A 20551-nucleotide genomic window follows, 5' to 3' on the forward strand; every position below is an offset into this window, starting at 1 on the left:
CACTTAAACCCTAACACAAAATAATGAACTGGTTTGAGTGGGGCAAACTTAAATTAAACTAATTAGTTCAGTCAAATGAAAATGTATGAGTATTTAGCACCTTCTTTTTCTTTCAAGTTCACGGAACTGATATATTTTAAGTAAACTGAACTGTTTCATTGTTTTGAGTTTTATGAAATTATTTATTTTAATTTAGACGAACTTAAGTTTAACTGAAACGGCTGGGATGTCTATTTCCCAGCATGCTTTGCCGATGACACTCGAAAGGTAGAGTAAATGCTAAAATTAGGTGTTAAGTGGGAGATTTAGTAATGATTAATGTTTTGTTATGCTAATTTAGAAGAATTTCTGTTAATGTTGGTTTTAGGATAGTTACCATCATGGTGACAAGTGGTGCATGAGCTTGATCTTAGAGCAAATAAAACCTACAACCTATAAAACTTTATAACATACTTTTGTAAACATGTTAACATATTAGTATGTTAGCAAACTAGCTTGTTAAAGCTAGCTAAGTGTATACTAATAAAAGTGTTCACATTGAGATTACATGAAAGTTTTAAGTTAAAAGTATGAATTAGTGTACTCAAATATTTCAAGTTAAGAACAATTAAAATGTATAAGCTCAAAATAAAAATCAGGCAGTTCTGCTAACTTAAACTTTTAATTTCTTAATTTAAGGCTACTGATTTACTGTTTACAGTAGAAAATCCAACTCAACTTTAAGAGGACTAAGCCAAACATGATTATGTATTTCTGCTCAGCTAGCAAACACTGGACAACAACCACACGGCATACACTAATACCGTTTCATTGATGTTGTCTTTCTTCATATAAGATTTCTATATAATAACGTATTAGACGGCAGTGTTACAGATTGTAAACTAAAGAACATGGAGAATGCGTCACTACTGCGAATGCAACCAGGAAAATGTTCCTAAGGGAACCATTAGTTTTCCAATGAGCCAGGATTGGCTGTATACATTGCATTGTGGGATACACTATTCACAGTTGTATAGAAAATGTGCGTAGTACTGCACACAGCATACATAGCATACACAACTTTGCTACTACCCAGTTCTATTGTAACTAAATAGTACTTAGTATGGCTCTTGTCTTTTAGCACCTCACACAGTTAACATTTGAGATTTCTAAGTGTGTGTGTCAAGATCAACTGGTATTTTGCTGTTTAATGAAACGCCTCTCACACAGAATGAGAGTTAACAGCAAATGCACATTTCATTTAATGCTAATGTCCACTACAGTTTCAAGTACACCTGAAAGTGGACATGAGCCGCGGCGTGTCTGGATTCATTCCCTGATGAGCTTTAATAAGTCTATGCTGAAGTTTAATGAATGTGTGATAATGTGTTTTTATCTCTCAGCGGGATTGTGATGAGATTCGCCTCGTTTGTCTTTGAGGAAATTTGCGTTCTGCATTTAAATACGGTATGCTCGGCCTTTTAGTAGAAAATGACCCAATGGGAGTAATTTAGCAGGGTCAGTTTAATTCAGATGCAGAGTGCCTGTGCTGTGATATTCAGGTAAACAAGGTAATCTTTTGTCAATAACACATGATCAATTACAGCCACGGATGTCTGCTATAATTTGTCTCTTGCAGAATAACATTAGCATGATTTACCCAGCAGGATATTTGATTTGCTAATGATTTCTGATTGTATGATTGGGTTTGTTGTTGAAGCAGAAACAAAATAGACTGGAAACATAAAACAAACAGGCTGACACAATGGTGCATTGTGGGTAATGATCGGTTTTCAATGCACTAAGGTGATTTTGACATGCAAAAATTCTTGTCTTGACATGTAGAATAATGTTTGTATTCTAATGTTGTTTTCTTGTACATGATTTAAAATAAAACTTGATATTTGATAGTACCTTGATATTAAAGGATTATTTCACTTCAGAATTACATTTTCCTGATCATTTACTCTCCCCCACGTCATCCAAGATGTTCATGTCTTTCTTTCTTCAGTAGAAAAGAAATGAAGGTTTTTGAGGAAAACGTTCCAGGGTTTTTCTCCATATAGTGACTTCAATGGGGTCCAAGGGGTTGAAGGTCCAAATGTGAGTTTCAGTGCAGCTTCAAAGTCTCGACACGATCCCAGACGAGGAACAAGAGTCTTATCTTGACAAACCAGTGGACATTTTATAAAAAAAATAAACATTTATACACTTTTTAACAAAAAATGCACTTTCACGACTTCAAGCATTACGTAATCACGTTGGAAAGGTCCGGCGATAACCTGACGTAGGCAGAAAATGTAGAGAAGGGCGAAAAATCTCAAATCATCTTCAAAATTGTCCGACATCGTTGTTTTACCTTTTATTTTTTAATTTTTTTGTAAATGGTATTTGACTTTGCACATTGGCTTTGTAAACACTCGGTCGGTACTTCCGTGATCTTTCAACATGATTATGTAATGTGTGGCTCATCACAGCTAGTAAAAGATGAGCATTTTTGGTTACAAAGAAATTAAATGTTTATTTTTTTTTATAAAATGGCCGCTGGTTGTCTAGATAAGACTCTTATTCCTCGGCTGGGATCGTGTCGAGACTTTGAAGCTGCATTAAAACCGTTGGTCCCCATTGAAGTCACTATATGGAGAAAAAACCTGGACTGTTTTCCTCAAAAACCTTCATTTCTTTTCGACTGAAGAAATTTGAATTCAGAAATTTGAAATTTGATGTGGACTAATCATTTAACCCCTTAATTGATATCATGTTATAACCGTGTGATAATATTGTTACGTAACTTGTTACAATAAAATGGTACATTACATTACAGTACAGTACTGTACGTTCCAGCTTTCCTAACCCTAACAGAAACTATGTGATCAGAACCGATCAAAGACCTCCATAGAAAGTGCAATCCATTCCTCGGATATTCAGCTTTTCAGTGAAATCAGTGCTGTCAACCCAATCACCTGCTCGACCACAGAGTCTCATTCAGTGTGTATGTGCAGATGACAGATTATGAATCGAGCTATTGAGCCGTCGGCTGTCTAGATCAAATGAGGCGGCACACACGGATTAATTATTCAAATTCCCATTATGATCTTAATGATCTAACAGCACAGATACAAGCTTAACAGCGCAGTCTTTGGGGTGTTATTTCAGCTTGGGTTGATGGGTCCGATAGCCCACTAGAGTTGGTCTCGTTCTGTCTCATGTGTTTCAGATTTGCAGAAAGGCAGATAAACGTGATGGAAATATGATGGCATTTTGATCCTTTTGCTACACAGTCCTTTAAGAATTATATTCTTATAATCTCCACATACATTCAGTCCGAGAGATTATAGTGAGATTAAACTGCATGAATAATGTATGTTTGATAACATACATGTACACGAAATGCACAGTTTAATCAACATTTCGGCCAATTACACTAAATCAGTGCTGATCTAATGAGCATTTTATCACATTTCCTGATTTATATAATAATATTACTGTGAGTTTACTTTGCACACAGATAGAGAGAATGTTTCTTCCTACTTCATCTGTCTTAGAACTAATCCTAATCATGTTTTTGGTGTATACATTTAACATAGAATTATTGCTATTTGATTTCCATGCTGCAAAATCCATTTAAAACCAGCTTTGGGTGGTAGCTGGGTTTACATGGTGCTTAACAAGTCATTGGACGACCAGCTGGTGTGGCTGAGCTAAACCTGGTGATTTATCTTGTTTGAACCTGTTTGAACTCGTAGATCACGTTTGTTATAATAGTGGGGACTTGGTGCACTATAGCTACTATATATAGCAACAATATGTTCAGACCTTTACAAAATTACTATTGCAGTCACTGTGTGATCAGATTGTGATATCTGGTACTTTAACATCATAGTACTGATACCATAGTATGGTATTTGCTTGGTAGTTCAAAGAATATCATGGGATAACCATTATATATAACCAAAAAGCTGTTGGTAATTGTGTTTTTGTCATGTTTATTAGTTGTTGTTTTTTAAAATAAATTTGTATATTTAGTTGCCTGACACTTTGTGACAGATCCATTATGCTGTTTTTTCTTTTTGTCCAAATTATACGCCATTGAATGAGGCATATTGAAATGAAATCCCAAAATGCTTTGTTAGAAGCTTGGTAAAAACAAACAAACAAAACTATTAACATTTTTCATTCAATACCAAAAAGTGTTATCTAATAAATAATAATCTAATAAAACACTAAACTATACAGTATTTGATAGGAATGCACGATATATCGGCCACCGTATTGGTATCGGCCGATATATATTGATTTTCAATGTTACTGTTATCGGCTCAATAAGAAAATTTGGCCGATATATTAAAGCCGATAAATATTGGATTATTTCCTTCAGTTGAGACACTTCAGATGCGCACTGTTCAACATGATGGTTTTGAATTGCTTGAAATTTGATTGGGAAAAAAGGCAAAGGAAAATATGACACTTCAAAAAGGAAAACAGAATAAAGTGCAACAGTTAAGTCTGTCATATAGGCTTCATAAAATTATAATGAAAACATCATGTACAATTGTGTGTTTGGGACATGGATTTTAATGGTGAGACTTTTGTTTTTTTTAACTAGTCTCTCAAAAATTATAGAAAAATTTGGATTTAGATTTATCGGCCAATATATCGGTTATCGCCCGGCTTTTAAATATAAAGAATTATCGGTTATCGGTTTCGGACAAAATTTTGGTGCATCCTTAGTATTTGACTGTTCTAGTTTTTGTGCTTTTTGCTGTTATCTCTTATCTTTAGCTAAGCAACAAGCTAATGCCAGACCCATTTGAAATCAGTTTGCCAGTTAGCTTGTCCAGCTGGAGTCAATCACCATTTGTGTAAAGAATTGCTCTTGAGTGATCCCATGTGTGTATGATGCTACATTATAATGGATCTGATGCGTGCAGCAAGGCTTCTGGAAACAACATTACCATTGAATACCACAGTGTGTTTTCTCATTATATTTCCCATGAAGTCTGTGATACAGCATCAGTGAAGCTCATCACCATAGCAACATCCCCATTGTCCACGCCATGTTTGTTCTGCACATTCAGTTATCATGTGTCTTACGCTTCATTTGATGCGTCACTGGTGCCATTACATGTCAGGACATACACTGTTTCCTTTATATGTATGTGAAACTCTTTTTCCCCGTAATTTGCCATCTTTTTGTGCCGTGTACTTCCTGTATGGCATCTTAAATCTATTAGTTTAGCAATGAAACGATATGCATATGTTGACCTCGGGGTGGCATGGGGACAACAGCTCAGATGGTTTTGTCTGTGAGAGGTAAGCATCAGTCAGTGGTCTTCAGAACAGAGCTGCGGGCTTCACACGTCCTCATCAAACACACACATCACATTATCATCCCATCTGCTTTCTGCATTAGCTACAGCAGTCTCCAAACACAATGACAACGTTTCTGATGTGTGATTGATATAGGGCCCAATTTTAATGATATAAGTGCATGGTCTAAAGGAGGAACAATATTTGAACTTTGTCTGTTTGCTGATGGATATTTCGAGGCTTTAGTTTATTAAAATACATTACATTGTTTATTTAGAGTGTGTATAAAAAAAACAAAAATTGTTTTGTGACACATATTTTGCGATGAAAACTTACCGAACATCCAAAACAATGCTGTGTTCTGGGCTAAATGTGCTCGTTGTATGTGTGTAACCTAAATATGATGGTATTTTGACCAGCTGAGAACTCGTGAAGAGTGGAGACCAAATATTAAACCAAATGCAGCATTTATTTAATATAATATTTAATATTTAACATAAATGATGACTTGACATAAATGATGACTTGATTTGACTTGACCTGACTTGACTCTGGACTTGACCTGGACTTCACTGGACTGGACTGGACTGGACTGGACTGGCCTGACTTAACTTGACTTGGACCTGGACCTGGACCTGGACCTGGACCGGCCTGAGTTGACTTGACTTGACTTGACTTGACTTGGACCTGGACCTGGACCTGGACCTGGACCGGCCTGAGTTGAGTTGACTTGACTTGACTTGACTTGGACCTGGACCTGGACCTGGACCTGGACCTGGACCTGGACCTGGACCTGGACCTGGACCTGGACCGGCCTGACTTGACTTGGACCTGGACCTGGACCTGGACCGGCCTGACTTGACTTGACTTGACTTGACTTGACTTGACTTGGCTTGGCTTGACTTGGACCTGGACTTGGACCGGTCTGACTTGACTTGGACCTGGACCTGGACCTGGACCTTGACCGGCCTGACTTGACTTGGACCTGGACATGGACCTGGACCTGGACCTGGACCTGGACCGGCCTGACTTGACTTGACTTGACTTGACTTGACTTTGCTTGACTTGGCTTGGCAAGACTTGACATGGGACTGGACTAGACCTGGACCTGGACCTGGACCTTGACCTGGACTGGCCTGACTGGACTGGCCTGACTTGGGAGTTGACTTGACAAGACACACCTGTGAACATGATTAAACAATGAACCAATGACAGAAGAGAACTGAGAAACCACATGACTAAATCAACCAATGACAACATGACACATTCACAAGGGGAGCACATGACAAGATCACATGAGGGAAAAGGGAATCACATGACAGAAACCTTGACTACAGGTAAATTACAAATTTAAAGACATGAAAGTGAAAACAAAACCCTAACGTGTCACTACCTCCGCGCATTTCTCTTTTCATTTGCATATAACTGTACAAAATATATAGCATATCTGGATATATGTAATATTATGTCTATTGTGTATTCCCTATATTCTGATTTACTGTAGTGTTTTGTACTAATTTGTTATTGCCCTTTTCTTATTGTTATATTCCTTTGTATCACCCTTATTCCAATGCATGTCTGTAGTACCTTTTTCATGCCCTGCAAGCTCCTGTCTCCAAATCCCTTGTGTGTGTAAACATACTTGGCACTAAAACTCATTCTGACTCTGGATTTAGCATTACAATAGAAATGAATAGTTTCTAAATTAGAAGACTTGAAAACCTCAGAGAAGACTATGAATTATCCACATGTAAGCCTTTATTTTGTTTGGAATATATGTAATGTTTATGTAAACTGATATTTTCATCATATTTTGGAGTTTATGGTACACATGAACAGCATGTTTGCAGTCTGCAATCACGTTGAATTAAAGTTGTACCACCAAAAATCGCTGCATATAATACCCTGTGTGAAACAAAAACTACTCTCATAATAATAATAATAGTGTGTATGTGGATTATCCTAAGATATACAATCAGCATTGTTTTAGAGTTGACTGTGAATTCAGTGAGACAGTAAAACAAAACCCTCGTCTGGAGTAATCCACATCACAGTCACCTCAGGCAGCAGAACATCCTCAAATAATATCACACACCATTAGAGAAGCACATTTCAGCCTCATTAAACTCATGCCTCTTTAGCCACATAACACACACACACATCTAATATGCGCACGTTATTATTTTGATAACCAGATTCCCTAAAGGTTTTCTAGATCAATTAGCGCTCTGCCTAACAAATAAAACTGCTAAGGATCTTATAATAAGCTGTAATTCAGTAGCTCCTCACTGTTGACTGTACTTTAATGAATTAAGCTTTGCTTAAAATGTTCATCATGTGACAGACTGAAAACATGTTCTTCCACTCAATGAGTCAGATAATTAATGGCATGATGTGTTTTCACACCTGTAATCACAGTAAAATTCATTACACCAAGCAGCAAATAGATAATTACATTTTAGTGACCAATTATGATACATGGTTTAAAATTATAAGACTGTTCCCGTCCTAAATGCTGATTGGTCAATGCAGCTTTCCTGCGGTCTTATAGTCCATGTTCTCCTGTAACAGATTGTCATTCTCGTTGTTTAGAGACTATCTTCCAGTGGAATTATACATTTGATGAATTTGCTTGATAAAATAATGGTTTAATGAAACTGTTTCCTTAATTATTGTGTAGTAATATTTTATAAACGCAATAAGGCACTGGAGGTCTTGCTGTATTTTGAATAATGTCACTCTGTACAACAATTTTTAGTCAGGACTAGATTTATAATATATCACAATCGCTCATACTGTATTGCTTAATTGGTATGAATTATGATTCTTTAACTCTGAAACAATAAAATGGTCATTTTCCAGTAAAACAAAAATAATTTTACTTAATTTGTATAAATAGTAAAATAACTATGCTTTTTTTATGCTTAAAACAAGAAAATAAATCTTGTATCACCTGTTCCTGTTTGAGTAAGGACTCTTATTTATTTATTTTTTTTTCCATTGTTTCAGTTTTATTATTTCCTTAATGCACCCCCCCCCCCCCCAACCCCCGCACCCCCCACCCCCCCTTGGTAGCTATTGTTTCTAATTAGTTCTTTGTTTGTTTCCTATGTTAACAACTAGTTTAGCCTGTGTCTAGTTTAGTTCCCTGTGTATTTATAGTCCTCTGAGATCTATTGTTGGTTGTTGTCTTTGTTTTACAAAGCGGTTTCGTTTGCATTTACCTTCATGTTTTACTGCTACATTTTGGTGTACCTTCTTTGTGGATTATTTAAGACTGTAATGTCAGATACATTTTAAAATAGTAAGTTTAACATGATTATCATTAGATGAAGCCGTTAAACCAGGTCACGAGACAGCAGATGTGAATACTGACAGCATTTACTAGCCTAAATCAGGACACTATAATAAACGCTCAACATAAATAATACAAACACAAAACGTCTCTCAGGCTGTTGTCAGGTATATGAGGACACTTTCATGCTATAGCTTTGACTGGTCACACATCATGGAGACCCTGGTTAAGATGCTCTGTATTGATTGTTAATTTGGTTATTTTTGGAAGTTGAAGTCAAAATTGTTCAATCAAATCCAAATGATTTTTGCCTTTAGAGTAAGAGAGTGCTGGCAATCTGTAAACGATCCTTAACTTCAGAGACTGAATTTTCCCCTGATGTGAATGCCAACATTATTAAAAACATATCTGCCAACAGTCTGTTTCTTCAGTCCGATTGAAGCGCAGTGTATGTTCTCCTCGGTGTGTCTTCATAGCAGCCAAAGCTGACGAGATAACTTGCTTTATTGGAGAGGTTGTCGTGTGTGGGAAAGGCACAGGTTGCTTATAAGCAGAATCTGTGGCCGCAGAACTCAGATTTCTGCTAAATTGGCACAGCTGTCATTCACAATCCTCTTGTGTAAAAAAACAGCTTGAAGGAATATGACTTGTGTTTGTTGGTAGGTGTGTTCTGCTGGTTTTACAGAAATTTATAGGCTCTTGTCAGCTGCTCAGACTCGACTTTTCTGTTCATTTTTACAAAGCAAAGGCAGCAAAAAGTGGAAAGTATGGTAACAGCACGCACAAATGTATGTGCGTTATTGATAAAAAAAGATATCTCTATACTTTCTGGGATTTTGTTGAAATTTAGCAATAAATATTTGCCTAAATCTTGACTGGTTTAGGCTGGTCATAGACAGCTGACTCATATTTTGTGCAGTAGTTCACATCAGTGACAGAAATTGTCCTTTTCATATTTTTTTTTGCCAATTTATTTCTAGAGGCATTTACACCTTTGATCGGACATTTTTGTTCCTTACAGTTAACAGTTAAATGCATAAATGTTTTGCCAATCATTATCACCTATTCCATTATCAGTCTTTAGTGACCCGGCTCTATATCTAAAACGGATGGATCTCTAATTGCCGCAATAGTATAAAACTCTCTTAGATTTTTAATAACATTATAAAAGAATAAATAAAGCATGTTTTGTTAATTCTTGGAACTGGGAAGGGTTCAATTTGAGCAGATGCTTTTTCATCATCATCACTATCATCATCAGATCTCCCTTCCCCAGTACATTCAGCTTCTGCTCATATTCACAATCTCAACCATATTCTCAAAACTATCCTTCTCAACATCTTCAAAATCAATATTTAGATCAGCTTCTGGCTCATATTCACCATCTCAACCATATTCTCAAAACTATCCTTCTATAAATATAATGAATAGAGAGGAATACTAAGAAGGTTGATGTCTAAGTTTAAAAAATGAATGAGGGGAGGGTGGTGAATGATGTCCTGGGTCGATAAAGATCTGAGGTATCCCCAGATAGCAAAATAGTGTCGGCCCACAAGGCCCTGATGTGGGCCGGATTTAGGCCGATATAATGTTGCTGTCTGGGAATGCGTTTAAGTACCGATAAATAAATTCAATTGTTACTGATCGAATGAAATCATATCAACAAAATCTTTTTTTTTTTTTGCCCTGCAGAAGTGGCACAGAAGCAACATTTAGATGTATTTACACTGCTATTGCATAAATAATGCTATGATATTAAAGCTAAAATTTTTGAAACTAAAACCATCAGTCGGTGGTGGCAAGTCACTGTCTAATTCATTAATTCAACAGATTAATTCAAAGGTTGATTCGTTCAGGAGTAAAGCAAGTGATTGTCTTTATAAATTGATCATTGAATCATTCAAAAACACTGATTCCCTCAGTAATGAAACACCACTGTGTGTTGCTCTGAGATGCACAACAGTTTTGTCGCAGCTTTGTTTGGAACTATTTTTCTGCAAAAATGGAGCAAAAAAAGACAGTATTGACAGTAAAACACAATATTAATTTCTTGTTTACTGAACTGTTGTTCTGTCAGGACCACTATCGTCAAATACGATTGACCATTAGCATTCAGATTGTATTGGCGGTATGGTTCTGTTCTGGGCAAGCCTAGCATGGACAAGAGCAGCAATAACTCCCTTTAGGGTGAATGAAACATAACCAACATGAATGTATTGCAGATATCATTAATGTCAATATTTTAATGTACAAATGAATTTGAGAATTTATTCTGATTCAAAGGGGAATCATAATGTCGACTTCTGACTGGAGACAGGTGGAGCTGGGGAGGGAGGAGGGTAATAATCTCCTGAGAAACGCGATAGCTGCTGATAATACTGAAGGAGCTTGTATGTATACAGTGATGGGCATTGTATTCCTATAGGTAGACGTGGATCAGCTGAGAGTCAGCTGATGCGAGCTTGACTAACGTGATCTGCCAGAACTAGCTCGATTATACAGTAAGATAAATATTCTGTAAAAATGGTGTGCTTCTGATACTGCTTCACTATATCATATAGAAATATAAGACAAAACCTCACAGGCTGTAATTTTTGCCCTTTATCTTGAAATGTTTGGGTCATTCTAATTGCAATCTACTTCATCCATGTCGTTAAAACAACCATTACGATAGTATTGTAGAGGATACATATCATATAATGTACACCGGAATCATAATCACAGGTTTACAGTATCACTAAATCAGACGCTAATAATGTCCCTCGGCTTATAAGGAAGCTTGAATATTCTCTGAAAAGTCTCCAGCTGGAGTTGCTGTTACAGCTTTGACTTTCCTCGTCTCTCAGGTTATGTTTCAGAGGTGTTTGATGAGGCAGTCTTGTGTCATGTCCCGTGTCTTTGGCTCTCCGACTGAGCTATGGACACCAGCCATGGAAAAGATGGCAAGCATGGAAGTGTAGAGCAGCTCAGACCAGGAATTAAAGGTCATATGCATCGTTGGCTAAGTGCACACACACACACACACACACACACACACACACACACACACACACACACACACACACACACACACACACACACACACACACGCACTCACTGACCCGTCCTTCAATCCTCGGTTCATCCCAGGAGGAAAAAGACAGAGGCAGAAGATGAGCTTTTATTTTCATTTATATTTTCGTGACTGATTCACTCGACAGCGGTAAAGCTGATTATATCACACATGGCATGAACAGAGACAGAACACACAGGCTGAGTGAATGATGAGGAAACGAGGATAAACATGAGAGGAGCAGAGCGTAGAGATGAAAGAGAGGTGATGCAGGCCTCTAATAAACTCCAGGTTACAGAGTTCAGAAGTGCACGTGATGATGGACTGTCCAATGACTTTTTTAACTCCATTGGCTTGGATGCATTAAGACAAGCGATCGTCAACTGCTTTATTTTGAATGCGCTTCAAAGGCTCCTTTTAAAAAAGATTTATTCATTTCTTATTGAACTTCCTGCGAAGTCAATTGAAGAGCGCCGTTTTACTTAATGTGTTGACGTAATTCAGATTGACCTGAAGTTGAGAAAGGACTTTTTAAAACAAAATAGCGAATGGTGATTAGTTTTACCATAGCTATGCTGCCTTCTGATCCTTTGTTAACTGTTTCCAGTGTACATTCATGAATGCTATGTGGGCTAATATAACCAACAACCCATTGCGCTACAGCTTTGGCAGCTCTTTTTCAACACTTTCATTTATACAAAGATGCAAAGAATGTGAGGCCGCAGCAATTGTTTTTAAGTCAACTTCCAAACATTGATACACATTCCTGTTCTTATTTTGAATGATTCATGCATTTTATAAAAATTTTAAAAATGAATGGTAATGCAATTGCTAGATGCTAACACCGGCGAAGACGAACTTAACAAAGTAGTGTCCCTAAACCAGTGTACTGATTTACCATCTGCTCAAATGTCCTTTTCCATTACCAGCAAATTCAATATGTTTAGTGCATTCAAGAAGTATGGGATGCAGCCATTGAGAGTTAATACTGTGCCATAATTCTGTCGCAGCAGCTTGAGACAAGCCAGAAACAGAGAATAAAATAGCCAGATTGCTATTTAAGATGCCAAGGTAGTAATTAGAGTGCTTTAGTGACTCATTCTCTGCCAATCACGGGGTTCTCGGGGTCCATCCACTGTTTGTTTTCATCACACACTCCTCCATTGGCCAGGAGACTAACACACAGACTGCATCTGCTTTGCTTTGCTTGCTCTCTGGCCTTTTCAATTAGTGCTTAGACAGGTTGACAAAAGCTGTCTGGAGGAAATAACACACTACACGAGGTGGATCTGAACAGAGAAACTCAATTCCTGCTCTTTAGAAACAGCAATACCTGCACTGTTAATTATCACACACAGCATTCATTCTAGTGTGTTTGACATAGTACACTTTAAATGTGCTAACCAATTCGAAAATGAACCATCTGCAAGTGACCAAGTTGCATTGCAAGTGGACTTAAAATGGGAATTAGTCAAACAACAAAAGGACACATAGACCCCCAAAAGGACCGATGCTTATACCACCTCCTGAGGTTCATTTGTTGGTCCCTTTAGGCAGTTCTGTGAGATAATTTGGAGTGTTCCTTTATGTAAGTTATGCAAGAATGCAGAATTAACATTTCCTGATAATTTTCTCACCCCCACATCATCCAAGATGTTCATGTCTTTCTTTCTTCAGTCGAAAAGAAATTATGGTTTTTGAGGAAAACATTCCAGGATTTTTCCATTGAAGGAACGGATTGAAGGTCCAAATGTGAGTTTCAGTGCAGCTTCAAAGTCTCGACATGATCCCAGAGGAATAAGAGTCTTATCTAGACAAACCAGCGGACATTTTATAAAAAACATGAACATTTATATACTTTTAACCACTAATGCTTGTCTTGCTATAGCTCTGCGATGCACCACACATTACATAATCCCGTTGAAAGTAGAGATGCACCGATGTTTCAGCCAACAATCGGTATCGGACGATAAAAGCAATTATTTACACTATCGTCGATTGTTTTAAAACAGCCAATGATCAGTGCCGATTATACCCTTTCAATCAAAAGGGTGCAGTAAAACATGACCAACAGCAACTCTCACTGTGTGTGAAGAAAATCTCTTGTGTTGAGTTAGTTAGGGCAAGTTAATGTGACAATAACCCATTAACAGCTAAAAACAGCTACCTAAAAGCAGGCTGTATTTGACCCCTATGAATCACCCGTAATTCAAGCCAGGGTTGCCAGATCTGCTTTGTTACTTCTTAAAAGAAACAAAGTGCCATCTTTCAAATTATGTCCATTTTATCACAAAATTCAATCAATTAATAGCGTTTTGACGCTCATAAATGTGATGTGACAGATCGCTGTAGCAGCACAGTTCAAGCAGGAGCGTGAGCCTATTCTTCCACTTTAATACAAATTATATCTAGAAAAACATGCATGAATATCAGAAGGTAAGTTGAAAGTTACAGTACAACTTACTGAAATCCATAACATGTCTCATGTAATACTCAATCAGTGTTTCAAATGTGGAAACACGTCAATAAAACTTGCTTGTGAAGCTTGAAACTTGCTTGTGAACAATATAAATTAATGTTGCATTTACCTAAGGAAAGTCATCAATTTTTTAGTTAGCTTATTTACTGTTAATTATTCAAAAAATTCAAAAAAGCTTTATTGTCTATCCCCACAGGGGGGTAGAAAATTGTCTTTAGACAAGGGCTCAACAAACAGTACAATACAAAAGACAACCACACTATTTAAGACACGCCTCCCCCCTCCTCCCCTCCCCTCCCCTCCCCTCCCCTCCCCTATTTCCTATTTAAAATATCAATGGCAGTCGGAATAAAAGTCTTCTTATACTTGGCCTTTTTCACCAAAGGTACTTTATATCGTCTACCAGATGGAAGTACATTAAATGAACTATGCAGGGGATGAGTAGAGTCTGTCACAATAACAGACGCTTTCCTTTTCACTGCCGCAGTGTAAAGATCAGACAGAGTTACTTGTTTCTCACCAATAATTAAGATTTTTATATTTTACCAATAATTAAGTATTTTTGAATAAATTTGCCGTGAAGACAAGTGCTTATGAAAACTAGCTCTGTTGTTAATTTTAACCTCTAATATTAGTGTACCAAACGAGAGGGTTCTCTGTGTCCTCTCTGAGAAATTTTATATCCATAAAAAAAAAAAACTATCGGTATCGGTATAAGCCGATATCATTCTGAATAATCGGTAATTGAATAATAAAACAACGATTTTGGATGATTTTGAAGTTGGAGGAGAAAACGAGATGGAGTTTTTTGCCCTTCCCTACATTTTTGAACTGGAACACCTTTCAACCTGATATGTGGTGCATCGCAGAACTAGTGCAAGACAAGTTTGCTGTTAAAAAGTATATAAATGTTCATGTTTTTTATAAAATGGCTGATGGTTTGTCTAGATAAGACTCTTATTCCTCGTCTGGGATCATGTCGAGACTTTGAAGCTGCACTGAAACTCACATTTGGACCTTCAACCCGTTGGACCCCATTGAAGTCACTATATGGAGAAAAACCCTGGAATGTTTTCAGGAAAATCACAAATACCAGAAATAATAGACATGGCAACTACTTAATAATTGTGTAAAACTACTAAATAATAGTGCAGTAGTCTGTACTAAAATTTGTGCACATGTCTGTTTATGTCTGTTCACGGGTAATAATTCTTGAATTCTGAAAACAAAGCAGAATACTGTTGGACTATATCCCGTTTATCCCAAGGCAAATTAATACCTCAAAGTAAACTGTGAAATATATTTCAGATATTCAATGCCTTTGAACATGAATGCCAGGAACTTTGTAGTTCTTCCTCAGAAATGCTCATTAGCAACCTGGGAACTTGTGAACATGACATTGTTTCCCAATAGACTGATATAAATCTCAATCTATCAGACTGGAGCCTTGTTTAAAAAAAGAAGAAGCTTTTTTCAATGTTTGAGGGCAACCAGCATCAATCTGTCTGTTTTTTTTACCATGGCTGATTTGTGAAGCATGAGCTTTCAAGAGTCAAAGGAAAGCCTAAACCATAGCGTTGTTTACATTTTTACATGTATTTGCTACTAGTGTTTACATTAACTAGTGGAATGATCTAGTTCCTGTTATAGAAGTGATATAGATACTCTTCAAAACAGTCATATTTGACTCAGCGTTTCCGAGCAGTTAAACCAGAGGCTGACAGCTCTTCATTAATGTCAGATTAATGGTTCAGTTATGGGAAAAGTCGAGACCCCTCAACTTCAGTCAAATTCTCATTAATTTCAGACCACTCAGAGACAAATTAATGGGTTGCGCTATTTTGTATGGCCCAGTGAAATAACCCCGCAGACTTATGATTCACTTTCTGCTTCTGGACAGAAACAGCAGCAAATCGTTTGACCTGCTGTTGCACTCAGCATCTGTTAGGTAACTGTTTTTGCTTTTTTGGTTACCAGTTGACGGTCACCTTGGGATTCTTCTCTCAATGATGCATATGGAAAATTTTGATTATTAGTGCTGTTTGCTAAGTCAAGCATCACTATTACTATTTCACATACTAACGATTTTAACCTAGCAGTTGATACAATTAGTGAAAAAAGCAAAAGCAATCACCTCACCATCATGTTATTGTGCGAACAGACAATACGTCGATGGTCTAATATATAAATCGACAGGGGGGCTTGAGATCGCGCCCTCTCAAGCCCTCCCAAGACAAACTACTCTCAATTAGAGCAATGTTTATTCCTGGGGAGAAAAATGTGGGGGCAGACATCTTGTCGAGGCAGGGGCTGAGCAATGGAGACTCCACCCCGAGACGGTGGAGTTGATATGGAGGATGTTTGGTCAGGCGGAAGTGGATCTGTTCGCCTCTCACGAGAATACACACTGTCCGCTCTGGTTTTCCCTCACGCATTCAGCTCCCCTGGGACTGGATGCCATGCTGCAGAGGTGGCCGAGGCAATGCCTGTACGCATTTCCCCAGATCGCTCTGCTCTCAGGGGTTCTAGAGGGGGTCCGGCGGCACGGGATCAGTTTGCTCCTAGTAACTCCGTACTGGCCGGCCCGAGTATGTTTTTCAGACATCATAGCTCTCCTAGCAGGCCCTCCGTGGCAAATCCCGATCACGAGGGACCTTCTTTCTCAGGAAGCTGTGGGTCTGGCCCCTGAGGGGGACCGACTCATGAATGCTGGTCTCTCAACTGAGGTTGTTGAGACCATCCTAAACTCTAGAGCCCCATCAATGAGGAAACTGTACAGTATGCATTAAAATGGAATTGTGGCAGGGAGGGCATGGTCTTGCGAGGTCTGTAACGGGAGAGAGAGAGAGAAAGGAGCCGAGCGGTACGTAAGTAGGTCAAGTGCAAATGACGAACATCTGTGTCTTATTGCAGTAATTGGTGCCATAAGACACAGGTGTAACAATTACTGCAATAAGACACAGGTGTTCGTCATTTGCACTTGACCTATTTACGTACCGCTCTGCTTTTTTCTCTCTCTCCCGTTACAGACCTCGCTAGACAACGCCCTCCCCGCCACAGGAATGTATTCACTTTATGGTGCAGAGAACATCAGTTGGACCCAGTTAACTGCCCAGTGGCTTCAGTGCTGGAGTTCCTCCAGAATCGCTTCTCTGGCGGGCTCTCCCCGTCCACGCTGAAGGTCTATCTGGCGGCCATAGCTTCTCCAGCCTAGACCTGGCTATTTGCCTAAGGTTCCTGCATAGTCTGTAATCTTGAAGGCAATTCATCCTCCACCTCATGCTTCGACCTATCAGAAGCTGACACTCATGTGATCTGGCGTCCTTTTATAGCTTCCCCATCACCATCACATGCGACGTCACGAGTGACGTAATGACGCAACACCAATCGAGATTGGACTAATTCTATACAGGCTTCAGACGCGTCACACTGAGGTCCCCAATGTGTCGATTCTTGACGCAGAATCTCATTCCCTTCTCAGGGAACAAGGGTTACAGTCGTAACCCGAGACGTTTTGTAGAACCATGAAAACTTGTCCACACAACTTTGTTTCTTGGTGGACTGATAAGCCACCTTGAATCCTGTTAGTTGTGTAAAGTGCATCACTGTGCTGCAGTGATGACATATATTTGTAGGCCAACCTCTAAGTCCCTCGACAAAATACCAAATGGATTTTTCCATTGGCTTTCGGATTATTGCTGAAAATAAGCTCTGTGACCAAAATAAGTTTCTTGCACATTTTGTTCATTATAATATATATACTTTTTTTTTTTTTGCCAAAGTACAATTATTTATGAATTTTAAAGACAATCGGCAGAAGTAAAAAGCCAAATATAGGCTATAAACATACGGTCGCATGACTTCAACATCAGCATCATTAAGCTTTTGACAACTCTCTCAGTCTTTATTTAAAAACATTTTCCCTGAACGTTTGAGGTAGAATAGTTTACAAGAGCTCGATTATAAACACAATCAGGCTTTAAAAGTTGACCACTGCGTCGACTGGTTTACTTGTTCGCTGTGATGACATTTAATTTCCCCTGTAGCCACTTATAAGCAACAACCTTTTTCAAAACAAGCTTTAAAAAAAATTACAAGGTGATATTACTGATGTCATACGGTAAAATGCAAGAATATCTTCATCACAGATCAAACAAAACAAAAAAAAAACTTAAAAGCATGTCATCCCTGCAGCACACTATAGTAGCGCACAGTTTGGATCAGACGCTTCATGAACGATTTTGTTAGTCCAGCTGTAAACGATTCCTCTCTTTTCCATGTTCCCGCAGGATCCCAGAAGCAAGCACAAGTTTAAGATCCACACCTACGGCAGTCCCACGTTCTGTGACCACTGCGGATCGCTGCTGTACGGCCTCCTCCATCAGGGCATGAAATGTGACAGTGAGTATCGACCTCCCATCATGCCCTCACGCAAGACCATCTTCTCTTAACCAAATCTAGATGAAGCCTGTAAGGAAATAGAAAAAGAGCTTGCCTCAGACCCGTGTGAAAGGGCAGCTCCTGCCCTAGGCCTACAAAATGCATTTGTGTCTGCTGTTCTTGTCCATAATGAGGTCAAATGTGGTTCGATCTGGAGATCTAGAGACACCTCCTTCATTTCAACCAGAACATTCCTGTTCCTCTCAAGCGCTCTGGATCTAATTGTAATGCGGTCACAGATTTCAATAAGAACATATCTAAGGGAGATTTATGTGGGAATTGCAGCATATATGGGATGTGCTCATCCACACCTCTCTGAGAGAGCGGATTTCTGTTTCCACATATCAACAACAGTCTCAGCATGGGTCACACACACTTTCTCTGCCATAACACACCAACAAAACAAGATTTGCTGTCTGTGCCCATGAACTTGACAGGGTTCACCTTCAAAAGACACATTTCTTATGTTAGTGTTTCAGCAGTTGATATTATTAAAAAGGGGAAAAAAGTTAATAACAACATGACAGTAAAGGCCAAATCCCATGTATGGACAAACGCCTACAAACACGTATTGTAGGATCAGTGTGTTACCACTGTTGCCGTCTGTTGCCGTTTATCGGGGTATGTTTTCACCTGACTGACCATGTTAGATCAGCATTTGTCAGTGTCTGTTGACATGACAGTTATTTTTCATAAAATTCTAAATCCACAGCCAACTTGTTTGTTGATAGGGTTGGGTATCATTTTAATTTTAACAATTCCGATTGCGAATTCGATTCGGCTTATCGATTCCGATTCTTATTGATTCCTAATTTCGATTCCATTAAGGAAAAAAACTACTAAGATATCATTCACATTTAGTCTTATTTTTAAACATTAACATTATGTAGCTGAATATCATGATCAAAAAGACTAAAGAACACTTACACAAGGAACGTTTGCCTGTGGTTTAAAAATAGCATAGAAAAACAACTAGCCTAACTAATGTAAATTTCAAGCATTATTAAAGACAAGTTAACACTCAGTAATTAAAAAAGAACAAATAAATAATTACCTATCGCAACAAAAGATATAATTGAACAAAGATACGATTGAAATAAACAGTGTTTTAAGATTTTCAGATATTCAGGTACAGAAACTGTAATCAAATGTAAAATAACACTGCACATTATAAATGAAATATGCATTACAAATATAGTTACAAAAATTATTCAGTAAAGAAAAAGTGACTTTTCTCTCTGTGTTTTGTTGTTTGATTTGAGTTATTATAGAGACCACAGGGATATTAGGCTGCTGTCACTTTAAGAGCTGCACGGATCCAATATACTGATACACACGCATACAGTCGTCTCACGCTTGAATGGTTTAATTAATTTAATTTAAACACAAAGGAATCGATAAGAGGAATTAAAATTAAAATTTTATAACAAGTATTTTTGATTCCCACCCAACCCTACAGTATTTGTTGGTAATTGTTGGCGTTTGTCTGTGTGGTGTGAATTGGCCTTAACAGTTCTGAATCAGGTTGGAGTTCTAGAGCATTTATGCTACAAATGGAAAGTGGCTGTGAATCATGTAAGGATGCTAGGCTCATATGCCCACGTTCATACAAATATTTCCTTGAAAAAGCTTTTTTGTTGTTGTGTGGTAGCCAATCTTCAATGGCTCTGGTTTGTGGTCCATGTACAGCAGTCTTGCCAAGTCTGTGGTTTTCCTGCAGAATTGGGCAACTTTTACGCTGTTGCCACGGGTTGTTTTTTGGTCCATGGGTTGATGCAATCACCCCCCACCCCCCAAACAAGTGTTTTTTTACCACTCGTAACACAATGTTACCGCTCTGGAGAACGTTTTTTTGTGTGTGTGTGCGTTTTGAATAGCAATTGGGCTGGTTTTGTTAGGCAAACCTGGCAACCCTGATGTACAGCTTCTTCAGTAGTTTTTATTAAGACCACAGAGGGAAAAGCAGCAAACAGAAGTAGATAGCCATCATATCGCA

The 20551-nt window shown here is 38.2% G+C and overlaps 1 protein-coding gene across 4 annotated transcripts in view; it reads left to right on the top strand.

Moving 5' to 3' along the window:
* prkcab (protein kinase C, alpha, b) overlaps positions 1-20551 on the top strand; it is a 190551-nt gene that overhangs the window by 112736 nt on the left and 57264 nt on the right. For all 4 annotated transcript variants that reach the window (XR_013203921.1, XR_013203922.1, XM_077230622.1 and 1 more), the window contains exon 4: positions 18405-18516. Coding sequence is in view for 2 of the 4 variants with exons in the window: in XM_077230622.1 (XP_077086737.1) it covers positions 18405-18516 (112 nt within the window). In the remaining 2 variants the exon portion in view is untranslated. The remainder of the gene's footprint in view (positions 1-18404; positions 18517-20551) is intronic.

Source organism: Siphateles boraxobius, unplaced genomic scaffold (assembly GCF_051911475.1).
Source record: "Siphateles boraxobius isolate OS27281-9 unplaced genomic scaffold, OSU_SipBor_1 15, whole genome shotgun sequence".
In the NCBI taxonomy this organism is placed as follows: Eukaryota; Metazoa; Chordata; class Actinopteri; order Cypriniformes; family Leuciscidae; genus Siphateles; species Siphateles boraxobius.